At 38.8% G+C, this 17,970-nt stretch overlaps 1 protein-coding gene across 1 annotated transcript in view; it reads left to right on the top strand.

The window, feature by feature from the left end:
- Positions 1–17,475, top strand: part of LOC140164433 (squalene monooxygenase-like) — a 49,110-nt gene extending 31,635 nt beyond the window's left edge. Inside the window, exons 3-10 of the mRNA XM_072187712.1 lie at positions 7,564–7,774; positions 10,691–10,850; positions 12,095–12,191; positions 13,490–13,778; positions 13,991–14,209; positions 14,441–14,557; positions 14,826–14,928; positions 15,631–17,475. Coding sequence (XP_072043813.1) covers positions 7,564–7,774; positions 10,691–10,850; positions 12,095–12,191; positions 13,490–13,778; positions 13,991–14,209; positions 14,441–14,557; positions 14,826–14,928; positions 15,631–15,796 — 1,362 coding nt within the window. The 3' untranslated portion in view covers positions 15,797–17,475. The remainder of the gene's footprint in view (positions 1–7,563; positions 7,775–10,690; positions 10,851–12,094; positions 12,192–13,489; positions 13,779–13,990; positions 14,210–14,440; positions 14,558–14,825; positions 14,929–15,630) is intronic.
- The last annotated feature ends 495 nt before the right edge of the window (positions 17,476–17,970 follow it).

Genomic DNA, 17,970 nt, shown 5'->3' with positions numbered 1-17,970 from the left:
TGTGCTCGCTCGCAATAATTATAAGCTTTCTGCATCAGTGCAGTGGCAGTGTCCGTGGCGTGACCCTACGAAAACAGTGAGTTCGAGAAAGCGACTCAGTGAAATTACTATACCAATTTAATACTCCGCACACTCACCATCAAGTATACTAAATATGCTCAGGTTGTCATCACGTTTGTAAACAGAGCTATTAGTTCATGAGTTTGTTTGTAAACAGAAGAGCTGACTTCTCCATACCATGCTGATGCTTCGTATCACCAGGAAATAACCGGCGACGAGCTACAATGTACTTGTCCATCTATGAAACAGTACATCCAGTACGCTACTATAACCTCTTCCCACACAATCGACTGCTTTTGAGTCTGTTGAAGAGATTAATGCAACGGCAAATTTTAAACTAAAAATCCCCCAAAACCCCGCGAAATCTCAAATTTCAAATGCTTTTATCTCAAAATTTCTTCGCTCCACCTCTGAGGTGAGCCGAAAAAAGTTGCTTAAAATAACGTTTTCTAGCTATATTCCAAAACTTGTGGAGGTGCGTTCGGTAGTTTAAATGATATTGATGACGGAAATTGGGCAACGTAATCGATCTTAGCGGATATGTCACCATTGGTTTTAACACAAAGTTTCGCGCCATTTGCAACCTCAAAATCCCAAATCTAGTATCGAAACCTCAACGTCCCACCCCCCCTGCCTCCTGTGGACACATCAAAAGAATCGGAGCCGGGGATCGGAGATGTTGGCATCTACCATTAGGTGTACCGCACATCGTCATCATCCCTATATCTTCGTGTCAAAAATTCCCGTGATAGTACGACGAATCCTCTTGTTTTTCAATAGCTACGCATGGCGATTTTGTTCGAGATCATAGGCCGAGCGACTCAGGCTAAGCATAGTACGACTATCATGTGAGATACCACCAAGTTCTATTCTACAAATTATTACGATTTGCGCATGCTCTAGTATCCCATATGGTGTTGCTATTACAAGGAAATTCGATTTGTTTTGAGGTAAACCCCAGGTTTTGTTTTTAATACACTAACTTGAAATTAAATACACTAATTAGCGACCCGGGGGGGGGGGCACTCACATTTCCCAGCTATACGGGTATGTGCCGCGGCGACGACCCCCTTTTTCAGAGCCGCTGGCCGTTCCCTAGACCCCCTGAATTCATTGATTGCCGCTCTTGATGACCCGATTTTTTTTCTAGCCGTTCGCTAGACTCACAGAATTCATCATCTCAGCTCTCATTGGCATGTTTTCCGTGCTACGTTTACAAGCCCAAAAGCTACTTTTTTGCAAGCACAATGCTTCCTTCAATGGGGATTTTCCATCATTTTCTTCCCCATTTAACACATTGTAAGGAATAAGGTGAATTTTGGGCTCCTTTTTAGGCAACACTGGGCCGTTTGTGATTGTTTTCAAAATGTAAACATCACTCGACCGAGCGAGCTGTGTGTGTGGTCATGACATTGAAAATCATCGGACTTTTCGGCTGATGGTGACATGAACATTTTGATGAATTGAGACCATCATTGGGAATAAAACTGGAAGTAAATATTATGACTGTAGTACCTCAAATATGTACACTTCATTGGCTGGCCCGAATAGTGAATTTAGAAGTGATTTTCGATCTATCAGCCTGGTGGAAAGACTGCCGAATTCTGCACACTTGACATTCATGGCTCCATTCATTCACATAAAAGTAATCATGTATTTCTTCGCGGAAATATTGAGAAGGAAAAACAGTATAGATGGGTTTGCTCATCTTAATTCTCAGGTTTGCTTGTAGTAGGCCTACTGCTATAATTATTCAGTATGAGAAAGTAGGGCTATTTGGCATTTTTTTATGATCTGGATTTTATAGTACAAATCATACCTAGAATATTTTCTCAATTTGAATTTTATCCTTTCTAGATGATCCACCCAAAAATAATCATCGTATAGAATAGATCCCTGTAGGCCTACTAAGGGAGCGATCGTTATTTATGGCAGGGGAGTAAGGGGATAATTTAGGGGGCACACAATTTCTTTTTTAGTCTTGAGAGGGGGAAACCTGAAATTTTTAGTTGAACCAGGAGCTAGGAGGGGGGATTGTGAAGTTTTAATGGAGAAATTGGGGAAACAAGGGGGAACGCGGAAATTTTGAGCTGACGGGAGGGGGGAACACGAAATTTGTTGTCGATATATTTTTTCCAAAACGCCCATTCCCCACCCTGCCGTAAATAACGATTGGTCCCTAATCTGGATTCAAGTGTGATGCCCGGTGTGATGCAGACATTCTGCTTGGAATGATCCAGGTCCAGATGTTGAGATAAATTTAATTTATTTTTCATCCTGATATACTTAATTCGATGCACAATTTTTGACAAGAATCGAAATTTATTCTTTCGAAAATATGTGGCAAAAAAACCAAAAAAAATTGAAAATTACCCTGGATCAGTTCTCGAGACCCCCATTGGCGGCTGATCAGTTCCCAAGACCCCCTTTTTGACCGGCCAATCAGTTCCCTAGACCTCCTTATTTGACGGGCGATCAGTTCCCTAGACCCCGAGTTCGAAACTGGCGGTGGCACACCCCTACCCAAAAAAAATGTGAGTGCCCCCCCCCCCCCCGGATTAGCGACCATTGCTGTTGGCTCTGGATACATTTTTACTGCATTTTTGGCGTAACGATTTTTAAATCGTAAGTTAAAATTCTGATATATTTAATTTTGAGAATTACAATTATATAAAGGAACACAAATAGCCCATTCACCTAAAATCCAGGTGCTCGTATTGAATATTCGATCACACGTGTATTTCACAATGCATATGTAAACTTTCTTTATCTATGTCAACAATAGAATATTGATTTCACGGAGTATGGAGCTATGAAAACAATAATTCCTAAAAAAATTGGTGTCAATTCCAATTTACAATGTAATTATTATTTGAATGTAATGTTAAAGATGGAATTGCATGAGAAGTTTTGCAGCACTGACAGGAACATTTAGTGGTAGTTCATTTATCATTAAATAATTATACACTTACATACGTGTTTTGGCGCAACGTCAGCCTTCTATTCTAGCTAAAAACGTTTTTAAAAATAAAAAAATATGCAAATCAGGTAGCTAATTTGCATATTTTACACAAAAATCACATGGGATCTTAAGACTGCCCCTTACCACCATCCCACCAAGTTAAATCTCTATACGCCTCACCAGTTCCAAAAAATGGCAAAAAGCCTTTTAAAAATAAACAAATATGCAAATGAGGTGACTAATTTGAATATTTTGCGACAAAAATCACGTGGGATCTTAAGACTGCCCCTTTACAACCACGCTACCAAGTTACATCTATATACCCCCTACCAGTTCTGGAAAATGGCAAAAAGCGTTTTTAAAAATAGAAAAAAAGGAAATGAGGTTGCTGATTTGCATATTTTGTGACAAAAATAGCATCTGATCTTAAGACTGCTCTTAACCATCACCCCACCAAATTACATTTCTATATGCCTCACCAGTTCCGAAAAATGGCCAAAATCATTTCGACAAATAAAAAATAGGCAAATGTGGTGACTAATTTGCATATCTTGCGACAAAAATCGCATCGGATCTTACGACTGCCGCTTACCACAACCTCATCAAGTTACATCCCTATACGCCTCACCGGTTCTTCGAAATGGCAAACAAAAAACAAAAACAATTTTTAAGTTAAATATGCAAATTAGCTACGTAATTTGCATATTTTGCGCCAAAAATTGCATCAAGTCTTAGGGCAGCCACTTACCACCACCCTACCAAGTTACACCCCAATACTCCTCACCAGCTTCGAGAAACTAACCTGGAAGCCAAAGGCATTTAAAAACAAAGTTCACACAATACAAATGTATAAGACCCCATTATAGCATAAGGCAATTTGTAAGTCGTTTTAAATGATTTTAAATGTGACGTATAAAATTTGTTTATAACACAGGGAGATATAAAATGTAGGGATTTGGGTACTTTTTGTTCAATTTTCACAGAAATTGAAGGATTTTGACCCATGTTTTTGTTTGTCTGTTTACCCCAGGGTCGCTGAAACAAAGAATTATATTAATAAAATCACCTAATTTATAATTAATAAAGGACAAAGAAAGATAAAAGCAAAAGTATGCTTCATTTAGTTAAACAATAGTAACATCCCTGTTTATCCCTGTTGTGTACAAAAAATAACTCTATACGACAATGCAAATCAGGATCAATTCATGGACTAAGTGCACAGGCAGAAGGAAATGTTGATTTCTCAGCGGATGGAACAGCCATTTTTTTTCCAGAGGGAGTATGTAAATTAAATGGAACAGCTATTTTGGGGTCATTATTTCAGAGGGAGTATGTAAATTAAATGGAACAGCCAAAATGCCAATGGGTATGTAATTTAACTAGAACAGCCTTAAATTGATATCGATATTAATATTGACGTCACAGATTCGATTTGTCACGTGATCGTCAAACCTGTAGGAGAAGGAGTCAGTTCTTCAGGAACTGACACAAAAATATTTATAATACAGGGTGTTGACACTGTGTACCGTACCTTTTGAGTTGTTGTATAGTGCGCTCAAAAGTGATGGCTTTGACTACAGAACATCACACTGCACAACTTCTGTGGACACATCAATGTTGCCTTCTACCAGTACTTTTGAGTTGTCGTATAGTGCGCAATGGCGTTGACTACAGTTTGTGATATTCCATAATGTCGCATCACTATAAGAACATAACCTTTCTGCTGATGGAATCAAAGGCCTTCTTGAAGTCTATGAATGTGAGTTAAGAGGAAGCTCGTAACCTTGAACCATCTAGGATCCCTCAAGTTCTAAGAATGTAAATCTACCGGGCACAACTTCTCCCTTGACAGCCTGGTTATTCCTGAATAAGGCATGGAATACTTTACATTATTATCAAATTTGGACATGATGCAGTTTTGTCTACAGTAGAATTCACCACGAACTTTGACTTGAACCCCGTTAAAAGCTATTAAACCAAGATAACACTCATTGAAAACCAGCTCATGTTAAATCAGATCTTCTCTGGTTAAATCCACACTACACATATTTCTGTTTTACCTGTGCGATATTGCAATGAGCTGGTATTATAGTTTCAGTTGGGTGAACGATTATAAAGCAAACGAAAGGTAACAAAACTGGTGGGCCTGTGTTTCTCAAATGAGACAATAGTCTGCATATTGTTAACCAGCATTCTTGAAAATGAGAAACATAATGGTTGTAGACTAAACACGGTTTGGAAATAATTTGTTCATTTTTTTTTGGTGTCATCTGTCGTTTACATATCCTTCCTAAAACACCAAAGTGCGAATACGGTATTTCCAACCACCTAAATTAGCTAAAAATTTAGGACATGTTACAATTTTAACTATATTTTCTAGAATTCCAGAGAGTACTTTAAATATTGGCCGGTTATTTTTCACACAGTGACGTTAACTAGGCAATGCCCTATGCCTATAACATACACTAAAACACCAAAGTGCGAATATTTCCAAACACCTAAATTAGCTAAAAATTTAGGACATGTTACAAAACTACATTTTCTAGAATTTCAGAGAGTACTTTAAATATTGGCCAGTTATTTTTCACACAGTGACGTTAACGGCAATACCCATATACCTATAACATACACTGTTTGTAGAGGTCACGCGTGAATGGTCAGAGTACTGTGTATTATGTATAGGAAAATGAACATTAACTGCAGTATGATAAATTCCGATTTGCCAAACAAACCTATTAAAGACAGACCTATCGCTAAAACAATCCTATCACTAAAACAATCTGATTCCCAGTTTTGCGTACATGTAATATGATTGTTTCCAACATGAATATTAAAAGAAATCCTGTCACAGTGCCTTCATAGAACAGGTCCTGTGGTTTCCATCATGGGGGATGCATGGGGCAACCGATATTTTGTTCATAATTATGTAACATGTCTGAAGAAAACACTCCTAAAATTATGACCTTTCGTCTGATGCCCACTCTCTCTATTTTGATGGGGTTACGTGGGAAATGGGACTCTCGATTGGGTCACCCGCCTTAAACGAACAGCAACGTGCGAGAGCCATCTTTTACATATGATGTGATCACAGTATTTAATTTTCTAACAAAATATTATTTAATGTTCAATTCCAGACCTGGATAATACCAACAACTATCACACTAATATGTACATTATATTTCCAGCTCTTTTTAACATAGATTTTCTTTTCTTTTCCAACTAATTCATCTTTTTCTGCTTTTTTGAGGTATTTTTTATTCTATAAACTGTATATTTGTGTGCAAATTGAGGGCGCTATTTAAATATATTGAAATCAATTTAGCCAAATAATATAAGTTATCATGATAAAAAGGTGTTTTTTTTAATTTTCTGATGTTTTAATGCCATTATATCAGTGTCTATTCCTTGTAATGATGAAAACACGATTTAAGATAAATAGCGCCATCAGTGTTCAGCTTTAAAATAATGACGCGGTTTTGCATGCTAACAAACCGTGATATCATGGAAGAATGGTGATATACATTGGTTAATTTGTAAATAGTAAATAAGACCACCAGGGCCGTAGGAATTTGGTGTTCAGGGGTGTAGCTTTTCTATCCTGTAACTTTTCTACTTCCATTTTAATGGTGTATTTATATGCAATGTCACGCAAATAGCCTACACCTGATGTCTGCTTAAGGGTCATTTATACAGCAGTATTTAGCCGAGGGCATCAACATGCTCCCTGTGTCTTGCCCCCTCCAGGATGCTGGCCGCCCTAATATTTAAGAATTTTTGGCATTTTTTTTACTTTTTAGCTCATTTGTGACAAGTTTCGTCAAATGTTTCCCCCCTTATAAGTTGTCCTGCCCTTGCCCCGCCCAGCTTGCCCGGCTTTGACACAGCCTTGCCTACGCCACTGCCACACACCGACATCGCCTGGCTAATAATTATTTGGTGTAGCAGAGACATTAAAATGAATACACGGGATCGATACACGTGAATTGCTATGCACGATTTTGATATCAGACGAAAATCTTCGGATACTGGGTTAGAAAATGATGAATATCTCCCGCCATGATTTTTTTCTCAAGAAACCAGATTTGGTCTCATACACTTGAAAATACGTGTTGAACAGATATGATAGTCGTTAGCGTGCGCTTTGAAAATTGGCCGTGCGTTTTGAACTCAAAATTTGACCAAAACTCTAATTTTATATTGCGTTGGTCCTGTATGGACTACAGCGTGCAGCAGGCTATAGCGGCACTCACTCAAGTGGAGACAGTATAACCATTGACCGCAATGTCGTATACAAGCATACTCACACAGCGAGAAATCAAATACCCCATCTATTGACAGTAGCCTGAGTCAGGTCACTTCGCTAATTATGCATGTCATAAGGTCCGAATAAAATGGCCATGGGTGGCTGTGGATTCAACCTACCATGGCGATTTCTACCATGAAGATATCGGGGCGATGTCACTGTGTGCCACCGAGTAACACTAATAATACTAGATGTAGGCCTATATTAATGTACGTAACGTCTTTGTTTATTTCAATAGAGTAAAAGTTGTAATTTTTCAACCAATGACCCGGAAATAGTTATCATCGGAGCGGGCATAGCAGGTGCGTCTTTGGCAGCAGTATTAGGTAAAGGTGGAAGACGAGTTGTGATGATAGAACGGGATATGTCGCAGCCTCCCAGTACTGATTTCAAAGGAGAGGGACTTCAGCCTGGAGGAATGAGGACGCTACTAGACATGGGCCTCAATGGTAATATTAACATTCTCCAAGAATAGGCCTTAAAAGATATACTGCGCTCAAAAAGTGTCTAGGGCCTAAACCCTTGGAAAATAACCTATAATTGTAAAACTAAATAACAATTGGATACATTATTGTTTCAATACTTGAAATATCTTAGGCCAAGTAAAAATAAAAACATGTTTCTCGTCCGGGTTTTTAAAAATTAGGAGAATGAGGGGCTTTTTATTTTCTATTTTTTATTGGAAAACGACACTAAATACATGTATTTGACACCATATTTCGGGTATTCGACATACAGATTGATATCTGAGAAAAGGAGGAGGCCCTTTTATTTTATTATTGTTTTGAGAGGTAGACCCCTCTAGTGATCACAAAACTCTTCTTAAATAATGTATTATGCATTTACAAAGCCATAAAATAAGTTTCAACTTCTGAAACATCTTTTTCAACAAGTTATATCTGAAAGTTTACAAAATAAAAAGAAATTTGAAAAATCTTCAAAAAATGAGGAGGGCGCGAACGAGAAACATGTATTTTTTTTTACTCAGCCTTATCGAGAAAGTACAAGTTTAAACAAAGTTCTCACGAATATACATTGTGAAGTTTGGTGGCCTGCGACCAGCATCCACTGGTCTTCAAAGCCGAGTAATGTTGATTTTGTCGATAGCGAGAGATTGGGTCATCTGACCGGAAGTAGCAACGGATGTTGACCTCCGCCGGTCAGGTGAATGGATGACCGAGTCATAGGTGGGTGGAAGGTGATGGCGTCCCTTGGCCTTGTGTCTGTTCAAATATCTTATTTCGTCACATTTGGACATCTTTTTGGATCGGCTGAAACCTCTACAAAACGAAATTTCAAACATTTGCGAAGGTTGTACAAGCGTAACAAAAAGACCCAACACATTTTTTTCAGTCAGTATTTATTGAAGCAGTATGCTCTGATGTTCTTCTTTCAACATTTCTTCTCTGTAATGTAAATGCCGAGGGTAGAACGGACTTGATTGTTTTGACAGGCGGAGTTACTGCTCAGGTTAATACCAACGAAGTCCTTCAATCAAAATAAAAGCTGATATAGTAATTGAGGAATACTCAAAAAGTTGAAGACAGTCCGAATTTCGGAACATTTTCTTTGCAATTTCGATATAAACCTAATTTTGTTCGGCCTCCTAAGGCAACCAAATAATTCGCCAGCGAAGTGGTTACATAACTCCTTGGTAACTGGATCACGCACCTTTTGATATTGGTAGTACATGCCATAGACTCCGTGTTGCGATCATTTCGATCGTCGTGCAGAACTCAAAAGCATGATCCAGTGACATAGAGATAATCGGATTACGCGTAACACTTCGCTAGCGAAGATGTTTTGACCATGCGGGTTTGTAACGAATTTTTAATAGAAATTTTAATAACTAATTGTTTAGTAAAATCATTTCTGAATTCAAAACAACCACATTGTAAAATGTTTCTTTTTACACGTATCTGTGATTGAAAAGCAGGATTTATTATTCAAAGGATTGTTAAGGGCAAAAAACACTTTGTACCCGAATTCACTTCAAAATACGCTGTTTGATTAAGTTTCTAAATCTAAATCTTAAATCAAAAGTAAGGTACGATTTAAAAATAATTTTGTGAGTCAACATAAATACAAACAATCAGTCAGAATCAATCAAATTAATACACTCTTTAGTAATGTTACTTAAAGCCTTAATGTACGATCTTTTTTTAATTTTTTAAAAAGTGATCATATGCAATCATTATGAAAGTTCCCAATACATTTGGACGCGAAAAACATTGGGAATTTGCAAAGAAACAACATCATAAACTTCACCTCTATCACTCGAAACATCTCGCACTATTTGGATTAGGACAGCGAGTGCGGCCTCAGAGTTAGTCTCCTACGCGGCCAGTTTGGTTACGCTCCTACCACATGTGGAGGGGGCGTAACCAAACTAGTTTTGTAGGAGACTACGGTTTGCGATCGTGGCCGTTGTTTTATTATTACGATGGAAATATTAGTCGAACGCATACGCGATGTTCATAACACAGTACGTACATGGCGTGCGTTACGGTGACCGAAGGAGTGATACGTATTGGCGACATCGGCGCTGGTAGTTAATTCCAATTTTCTTTGCTTTGCCTTAGTTGTTCGGCTCAAAATTAAAAGGGGATATATCTGACACTGAAAGCTACCATTTTATGGCAAAGAAGTACAATCTATTTTGTATGGAAATGTTATAATATGGATTTAAACAGCAGCCTTCTTCATATTGTTGATTACAATGTTCTGATGTATATAATCCTTATTCACTTGTCCTGCGAAGATCACTGTTCAGCGAAGTCCACTGAAGACTTTTATTTAATTAGTATATCCTTTGCATAAAATGCTGACACAGATGACAATCTCCAAAATGGTGCTCTTTTCACCTTTCACACAATTTCAATGGAAAACTGCCCTGCCTAGCATGCAGTCCCCCTGCTTCCACTTACACTTCATAAACCAGACTTCAGCAATTAAGTCGATAGAAGAATATATTCCTTTCGGAAGAGGTACGCACTTTGAGATCTTCTCCGTTATTACTGGATAGTAGGACAGTCTCAGGCATATGGACTGTAAGCACATGAACTAGCCCACAACAACACCGTAATAATCTCTCTCAAGAATCATTGTACATTTTCTTACATACTAAATACCAAAATATCCCATTCTATTAATAGCCAATTACTTCATAAACAACATGATATAATCTGGAAATTCCCAAGTCCAATTATAAACATTAACCTCTCACATTACAACTCTTCATGGAATTTCCAACATGATGTCATATCCATTTCACATTATAGGGAATACCCAATCCATAACTAGTCCCGACTTTGTTTACTGTGATCAAATTAAATTACTCTGGGCACATCACATTATGTTTTCAGGTGTAGTTAAGGACTTGAAAGGAATGCCATTTGCTGGCCTGGTTGTATCTGACTACGAAACTGGTTTGAAAACTAAAATAACTTACTCCCAAGTTGGCATGATAACTCGTCATTGGAACATCGTGCAGCCCCTGCGAAAACATGCACAGGCGGAACCTACGTAAGTATTGAATCAACTTCATAATATCACGTGTATAAAGGGACAGGTGGTGTCTTTACGCAGTAGTGAAGCTTAGCCCATTAGGCACCACATTGAATTTGGTCCTATAGAACTATCGGTGCCCGGTTATGTACCGATGACACTTAACATCACTCCTGGAGATGTAATAAATTGTATCAAACAAAATAATTAACAGTTGCATACACTGTACAAATGTTCAGGGTACGAGTCATCGGTACCTATTCGGGCACCGATAGCGCTATAGGACCAAAAAGATGTTGTACCTTATAGTGTGAGAGGCAAACTTATGTGGCAACGTCAACAGGCAGATTGGTGCAACATGTACTTTGTTTCTTCACCATGCACAAGCAGTGCGCACAAAACTTTTTCCCCCAAGGCCAGTCGTGTACTGCCCCTCCCCCGGCTACGCCACTGAATAGAAGAATTTGCCCAATGATGTGTACATACAGCGATTTTTGCCTATAGCCTATATAAGAGCTTATAAGACTAGGCTGTAATTCAAAATAGCCTATATTTTATACAGTCATGTTATATGGCGACTTAGTGCCTGTGCAATAATTATTATCCCCCCTCTCGGCCTGCCAAAAATCGCTTTCCCTCCTCTCGGCCCGTCAAAATATCTTCGTCCCCCCCCCCTTTACACATGCCAAATTTTTGGGATCCCAATTTTCAAACCTTTAAATGGTCCAGATAATGTTGCGAACAGGAAATTTGCATGTTTTCCTAAACCTTTTTAGAGCGTTTTATTTACAAGGCGCCCCATGAATGTGTGCCAAAAATCGCTTACCCCCACCTCTCGGATCGCCAAAAAATTGCTTGCGCCCCCCTTTCGGCTCGCCAAAAATTCTTGCCCCCCCTCCAATTTTACCCTCTCCCAGGGCTCATAATTATTGCACAGCCCCTTGCTGGACGATAATCGTTTAATAATGGTCCTGATTCGTAACAGATATTTCATCCAAACTTAAAATAACGCGGGCATCTGGGATACCCCGCGCATATGTGGGAAGATATTCCAATTCGGTCTCATCCTATTGTCGTCATTTCTTTTGTTATCACAGGATGAATCGTTAGGGTCAATCATAAGAACATAAACAATGAGCTAATACTATTGTAGGCTAAATACATCAGTATTGAGCCTACCTCATCTGTATTTGGCGCGGTGGGTAGCATGTTAGCATGCTACTTCCCTTAAAACATGTTGCATACTGTTTTCTTTAATTTAGGGTAGAGTTAATCGAAGGAGTCGTGACAGAACTGGTGAAAGACAACGGACGCGTTACCGGGGTGAAATATCGGGAAAAGGATTCGCAAGATGTTAAGGTATATTATCGGATTCAGTACATTATTCTCCTATAGTAGAATAAATGTATGATGTTTTACTCATTTGATTTCGCTCCGGAAACAACCCCACACATCCCCACCCACCCCACCCCATACACAGAACAAATTTCCTTTAGAACAGATTAAAATAGACATCTATTACTGCCGAACCATGCTCCTCCACTTCAGAGGTTGAATTGGCCATAATGTTGGTTTCATACTTTCTGCCACTTGCCGCTGAGCGGCGTGACGCTTCATCATGATGCTTGCACTTGTCTGCAAGCGGAGCGGCACACCGCTGAGCGGCATCGGCATGCCTCTTAAACCCACTCTTGCCGCTCAGTACCGCTCCAAATCGTATTTTTTTCTCATATGTCAGAGCGGCACCGCTCCGGGTTGATTTGAATTCAACTCCAAGCGGTGCGTGCTGCCGCTTGAGCAAAGCGGTGGAGTGGTCGATATATCGGAAAGTTCAACATCAGTAAATGGAATTGTGAATGCAATTGAAGCATTGTACGTCGCATCTAAGAGTGCTGTACTGCTAAGAGATGAAATCAGTGAGTGGTTTCTTACACGAGATGGAGTCTGACAAGGTTGTCTGCTGTCACCAACCATCTTTAACATCTTCCTTGAGTATAGCATGATGGAAGCTCTTGATGGATTCGAGGGAACAGTCAGTATCTGAGGGCGAATGTGATGCTGTGATGCGTGTTTGAGGGGAAGTCAATGCAAATTCTTATCACTTTTGAAAATCTTTCTTTTTAGGTTAGGTTTCGATAAGAGGAAACTTTTTCCTGACGACTCAATGTCAATAACGCATAGAAATGTTGTTTTGTGAATCCTTTTTTCGATGACGGCACCAGCCGAAATGTCCGTATTCCAGAATGTGATGAACAGGGGAGATGATGTGCTTTTCGACACCCGACAGGCGGAAGTACCCCTTGGAATAGTGCATGTAATGATGGGAAGTAGGGAATAGCCCTATAGCTTCTTAGGCGCGGGGATCGATTTGAAAATTGCTGAAAATCGGCTTGTGTATTGATTTATGTGTATTTCGTCAAATTTGGTTTAAAGTCGGGTAGTTTTCGTAATAGCTCGTAATCCCAGTCGCACATCCCCACCTAAACTAAATTTGGGACCCCCGGGTAATTGATCAACGCGTGGAGCGGCGCGATGTGAGGGCAAACCCGGGACCTGGGACCATTTGTACAACATATCTTTGACGTTGGTTTAAATCGGGTTTACAAATCATCATCCGCCGGACTAATCAACGTTAATGTTTTTATGTACTTTTACAGTTAAAACGAGCACCGCTGACTGTTATTAGCGACGGACCTTATTCTAAGTTCCGAAAGGTATCCCCAAATGTACCGGATTCAGAAACAGAATCTTACATCATCGGCATCGAGCTTAGAAACGTTCAGCACCCTGACCCATCGTATGCTGAGGTACGCATCGGGAGTCCACTGGTACAGACTATAACATACAGGGTAGACGATACAACATCGCGGGTGCTCATCGCATTTCGGAACAAACCTGATAATACTGCCCAATTTCTGGAGACTAAGGTCGTACCAAATCTTCCAGGTATTACTATTTCACGCAATATAGCAGTTTACACATAATATTGAACATACGGCCCCATGCCATGACACATGGGAAATTGTCCAAAGTGGTCAAAAATTAGTATAAAGTTACTTGCTAAAAACTTCCTATAAATTGCGGTATTAAAAGTGTCACAAACTTGCAGTAACCCATGCATTTTTACTTTATTATTCCCTTGAAATGTTTTTTTCCAGATTTTATTCAAATTCCAGCACAAGAAACTTTAAAGCGTCAATCCTACTTCAAGTGTCTTCAATGTAAGCGAACCCCAGCTTCAAATGACAATCTCCCGGGTGTGTTAATCCTGGGTGAAGCCTTTAATTCCAGAGATCAAATGGGGGCCAGTGGTATGTCGGTTGCTCTCAACGACGTCAAATTTTGGCAACGAGCTTTGAGTGATATTCCAGATTTAAGTAAGGATTTTAGTCATTTACTGACGTATCAAAGTGTGTCTTAAGAATGAACATCTATTTGCAACAGTGTTATGACGTCTTAGTATAATAAATGTCAATATATGTCAATATGTAAGTTAATTTTTTTTATTGTGTATTCTCTGTTAAAGCGCTTTCAGATGTATCATTTATATAAAATGGAATAAAATGGAAACAAAAATTCACCAAATTGATTTTTGTTATTGTTTCCAGGTGACGATGAAGCATTCTTGAAGCAGAAGGAGCTTTTTATGAAGCAAAGAAAATCCTACTCGTGGACCATTAACATGACATCACACATAGTCAACGTACTGGGAGCAGAACGACAAAGTACGTAGATTCAGATCGTACATTAAGCCTTTAACTTTTAAGGTCGCACGCACGCACGCGAAAGTATATAGGATGTGGGAGTGTGGGGGATTATGATATGTATATTTAGACACTCAAACGTTAGTATTACAAAAGAAGGTCCATTTTCATCAGAATCATTTTTAATATATTTATTGTGCAACCAATTAAGCACAAATTATGATTATCACATCATTTGTGTCTCTGATAATCCTGCATATTCGTCTGAATATGTTTTGTTCTTTCGAAGGCTCTTCAGTGAAATTACGACATGCTCTTATGCGTAATACCAAGGATCTTGAGAAAGGCGTTCCACGTGAAATACAACAAGCGGCATACGACTTGTTTTCTCTGTAAGTCAATTTGGTTTCAGTAGAAGAAATCAAAAGGATGTCTCCGGCAATCTCAACATTATGCCTTAATGTTAATTCAATTATCAAGCACGAATCATGTGGTTTTATTTTAAACAAACTCATATTTACCATAAAAACGAATTAAAACAGCCGTCTCTCAACACGCGATATTCAAAATCCCCGGGCGCCAAGATTGTCGAGTGCAATGACGTCCCAGTAATACAATGAAGGCTGACAACAAATGAGCACATATAACCATGACGTCATTGCACTGGATAATTTTGGCGCGGGAATTTTAAATATCGCGTGTTGAGAGCCAGCTGTTTTTATTCATTTTTACGGTCAATATGAGTTTGTTTTAAATAAAACCATGTGATTCGTGCTTGATAATTATTTTTCTAACATATAAGGCATAATGTTGTGATTGCCGAAGTCATATAAAAGGCCAAAAAAACTAGCCCGCGCGCATTGCATTCTGGAGGCCATTTTTTGCGCGTGTGTTTTCCTTGAATTTACCCAAATAATCAAATCAAATTACCTCTGCCTTAAGCAAAAGTGCATAATTATTTCTTTTCTTTTCTAGACAGATCTATACCTGGCCCTTTGTTTTTGTGAAGGTGGATTAACATTTATACTCACATTTACTTGAACAACGTCATTGAATATGGTATTACTATTTAGTTGTCTTTGTGTTTTTTCTAGGCTGAATGTTGATGAAGGTTTGCTGAGGACGTTGATGTACAACACTTGTCGCGATGCAGTTCTACAATGTATAACATGGCGTAGTCTGATACAACCGTGGAAAACAGTTCAAGATATCTATGGTATAATCACCAAATATCGGAGCATTATTTCTGCCGATGTGTAAAACTGTAAATTTTTCTCTCCCATATTCGTTAATGAATACAAAGATAAATGGACATCTTTTTTGTCCATTTCTTAATTTGTAACTATATATTATTTAAATCTTTGAACAAGTTCATTAGGAATGTTGATATAAACTGTGAATTTTGTTCATTTTGAACAATTCCAAGTAAAAACGAGGTGATTTACTCACGTTTTTAGTGACGTTTCACCACTACACTAGTGGCTTCTTCAGACTGGCAACTCATCACATCTGACTGCTTGCTTTTATAGGCAACAGGATGCACCATGTGGCCTCTACAAATCACTCCATCAATTGGGAGGACTCAAAAGTTATTGATCGTGAAGCCGACAAGACCACCAGGTGGCTGAAAGAAGCCATCTGGATCCGCCGAAAAGGACATGACACTCTAAACAAGGACGATGGGGCCTACGCACTCAACAACATATTTGACCAACTCATCACGCCCTCCACGGTGCATCCTGTTCCCTATAAAACCAAGCAGTCAGATGTGATGAGTTGCCAGTCTGAAGAAGCCACTAGTGTATTGGTGAAACGTCACTAAAAACGTGAGTAAATCACCTCGTTTTTACTTGGAATTGTTCAAAATGAACAAAATTCACAGAATATATTATTTAACTTTTACAGGTTATTTTTTTGTATGAAACCAAGGTCTTTCACGTGACTCTTTAGGCAAATAATTTCATGTTTTAACCTTGTAAAAATGTAAAATAGTGTACATTTCAATCGGAACGTTCTGATAAGAAAAAATATGTTATTATTAATCATGATGAACACATCCTGTTGGACTCAAAATTATACTGATGTTTATTAAAATTAAACAGTAAAATGGTCATAAAGTGTTTATATAAGTAGTGACAGTTAAAATAAAGTATACGTAGGCCTATGTTATTGAATGCAAGTGCATAAATTATAATGGCTCACTTCAATACTGAACAATTCTGATTTTGGAATCTACCAGTTTATTGATCGCGAAAGCCCGAGTAAAAAATCCGACTATGTACATTGGATTCAAGAAGAACTTTACCCCGGGACTTTGTTCTCTAATACACGCTGTCAATCATACTTGTTTATCAATCCCATTTAACCACAAGCACTAAGCATGGTATAGTACTAGACGCGCTAGATGTATGATGAGAGTTTAACTTTCGCGCCAACACAAAAGCGCCGCAAATACCACAGATAGTTGTGTACGATGTAGTTCATGGTAATGGCACGTGCCCGGAGGATTTAAACCATAACGAGATCTGGGCGACCGATCACAAGCCAGATTTATTTAAAGATGTATTACATCATGGCCAATTTTAGTAGGCCAGAAATCCGACAATCTCATCCATAGACAACCATGTTAAGCAAGTTAACCACAATCGAAAGTAAGTAGTCCACTTGGGAAGCTAGCAAACAAAGTACCAAATGGTTACATTACAAAAACCAAGAAAAAAAATTTGGATCTTGATGGCGCACAAAATCAGCAAATCCAATGATTTGATTAAAAGCGCCCTCGTGCAAACTTCAAAGCATCATAACGGGCTGCGCCATCAAGATCCCAAGTCCGAACAAGTTTGAAATTAAAGACCTCCATGGCAAGTTTCATTTTTCAGCAAAAAATGTTTGGGATTTCGTTGGTGCACCGAGTTAACAGAGGTCAAAGGTCAAAATTTCCTATTTTTGCACGCCTATATTATCGCGCGCCAACATCACCTGACTCTCCGAATAGCATTTCATCAAAGAAGAGGTAATTCTCTGCAAGAACTGAAAAAATTAGCTTGGGATCTCTTGATCTTCATATTTTTCTGATTTTTTGAAAATGGACTTTTGGAGGTCAATTTGACCTCTTTTTCCGGATTCCCACTCGAACAATGACGCGCAGCACAATGTGGGCTTTTTACTGCATCACAAAAAGATGCGCCAACAAGATCCCAATTTTATTTTTCATCGTCTAGCTTCTTTGGCGACCAGTAGACAAAAAACAAGCAACAGCTAATTGGGATCATGTGGGCGCACTAATTAAAAGAGGTCAAAGGTCAAGCTTTGTGCCAAAGTGACGCATATTTGCCTATGTGCAGCACCAAAGTGGAACTTGACTTTGACCCGCAATACAAATGTGCGCCAACAAGATCCCATCTTACTTTTTGGATGATTGGATAAAGGGGCTT

This window comes from Amphiura filiformis, chromosome 11, assembly GCF_039555335.1.
Source record: "Amphiura filiformis chromosome 11, Afil_fr2py, whole genome shotgun sequence".
Classification (NCBI taxonomy): domain Eukaryota; kingdom Metazoa; phylum Echinodermata; class Ophiuroidea; order Amphilepidida; family Amphiuridae; genus Amphiura; species Amphiura filiformis.
This window is presented reverse-complemented; position numbering and strand designations above follow the sequence as displayed.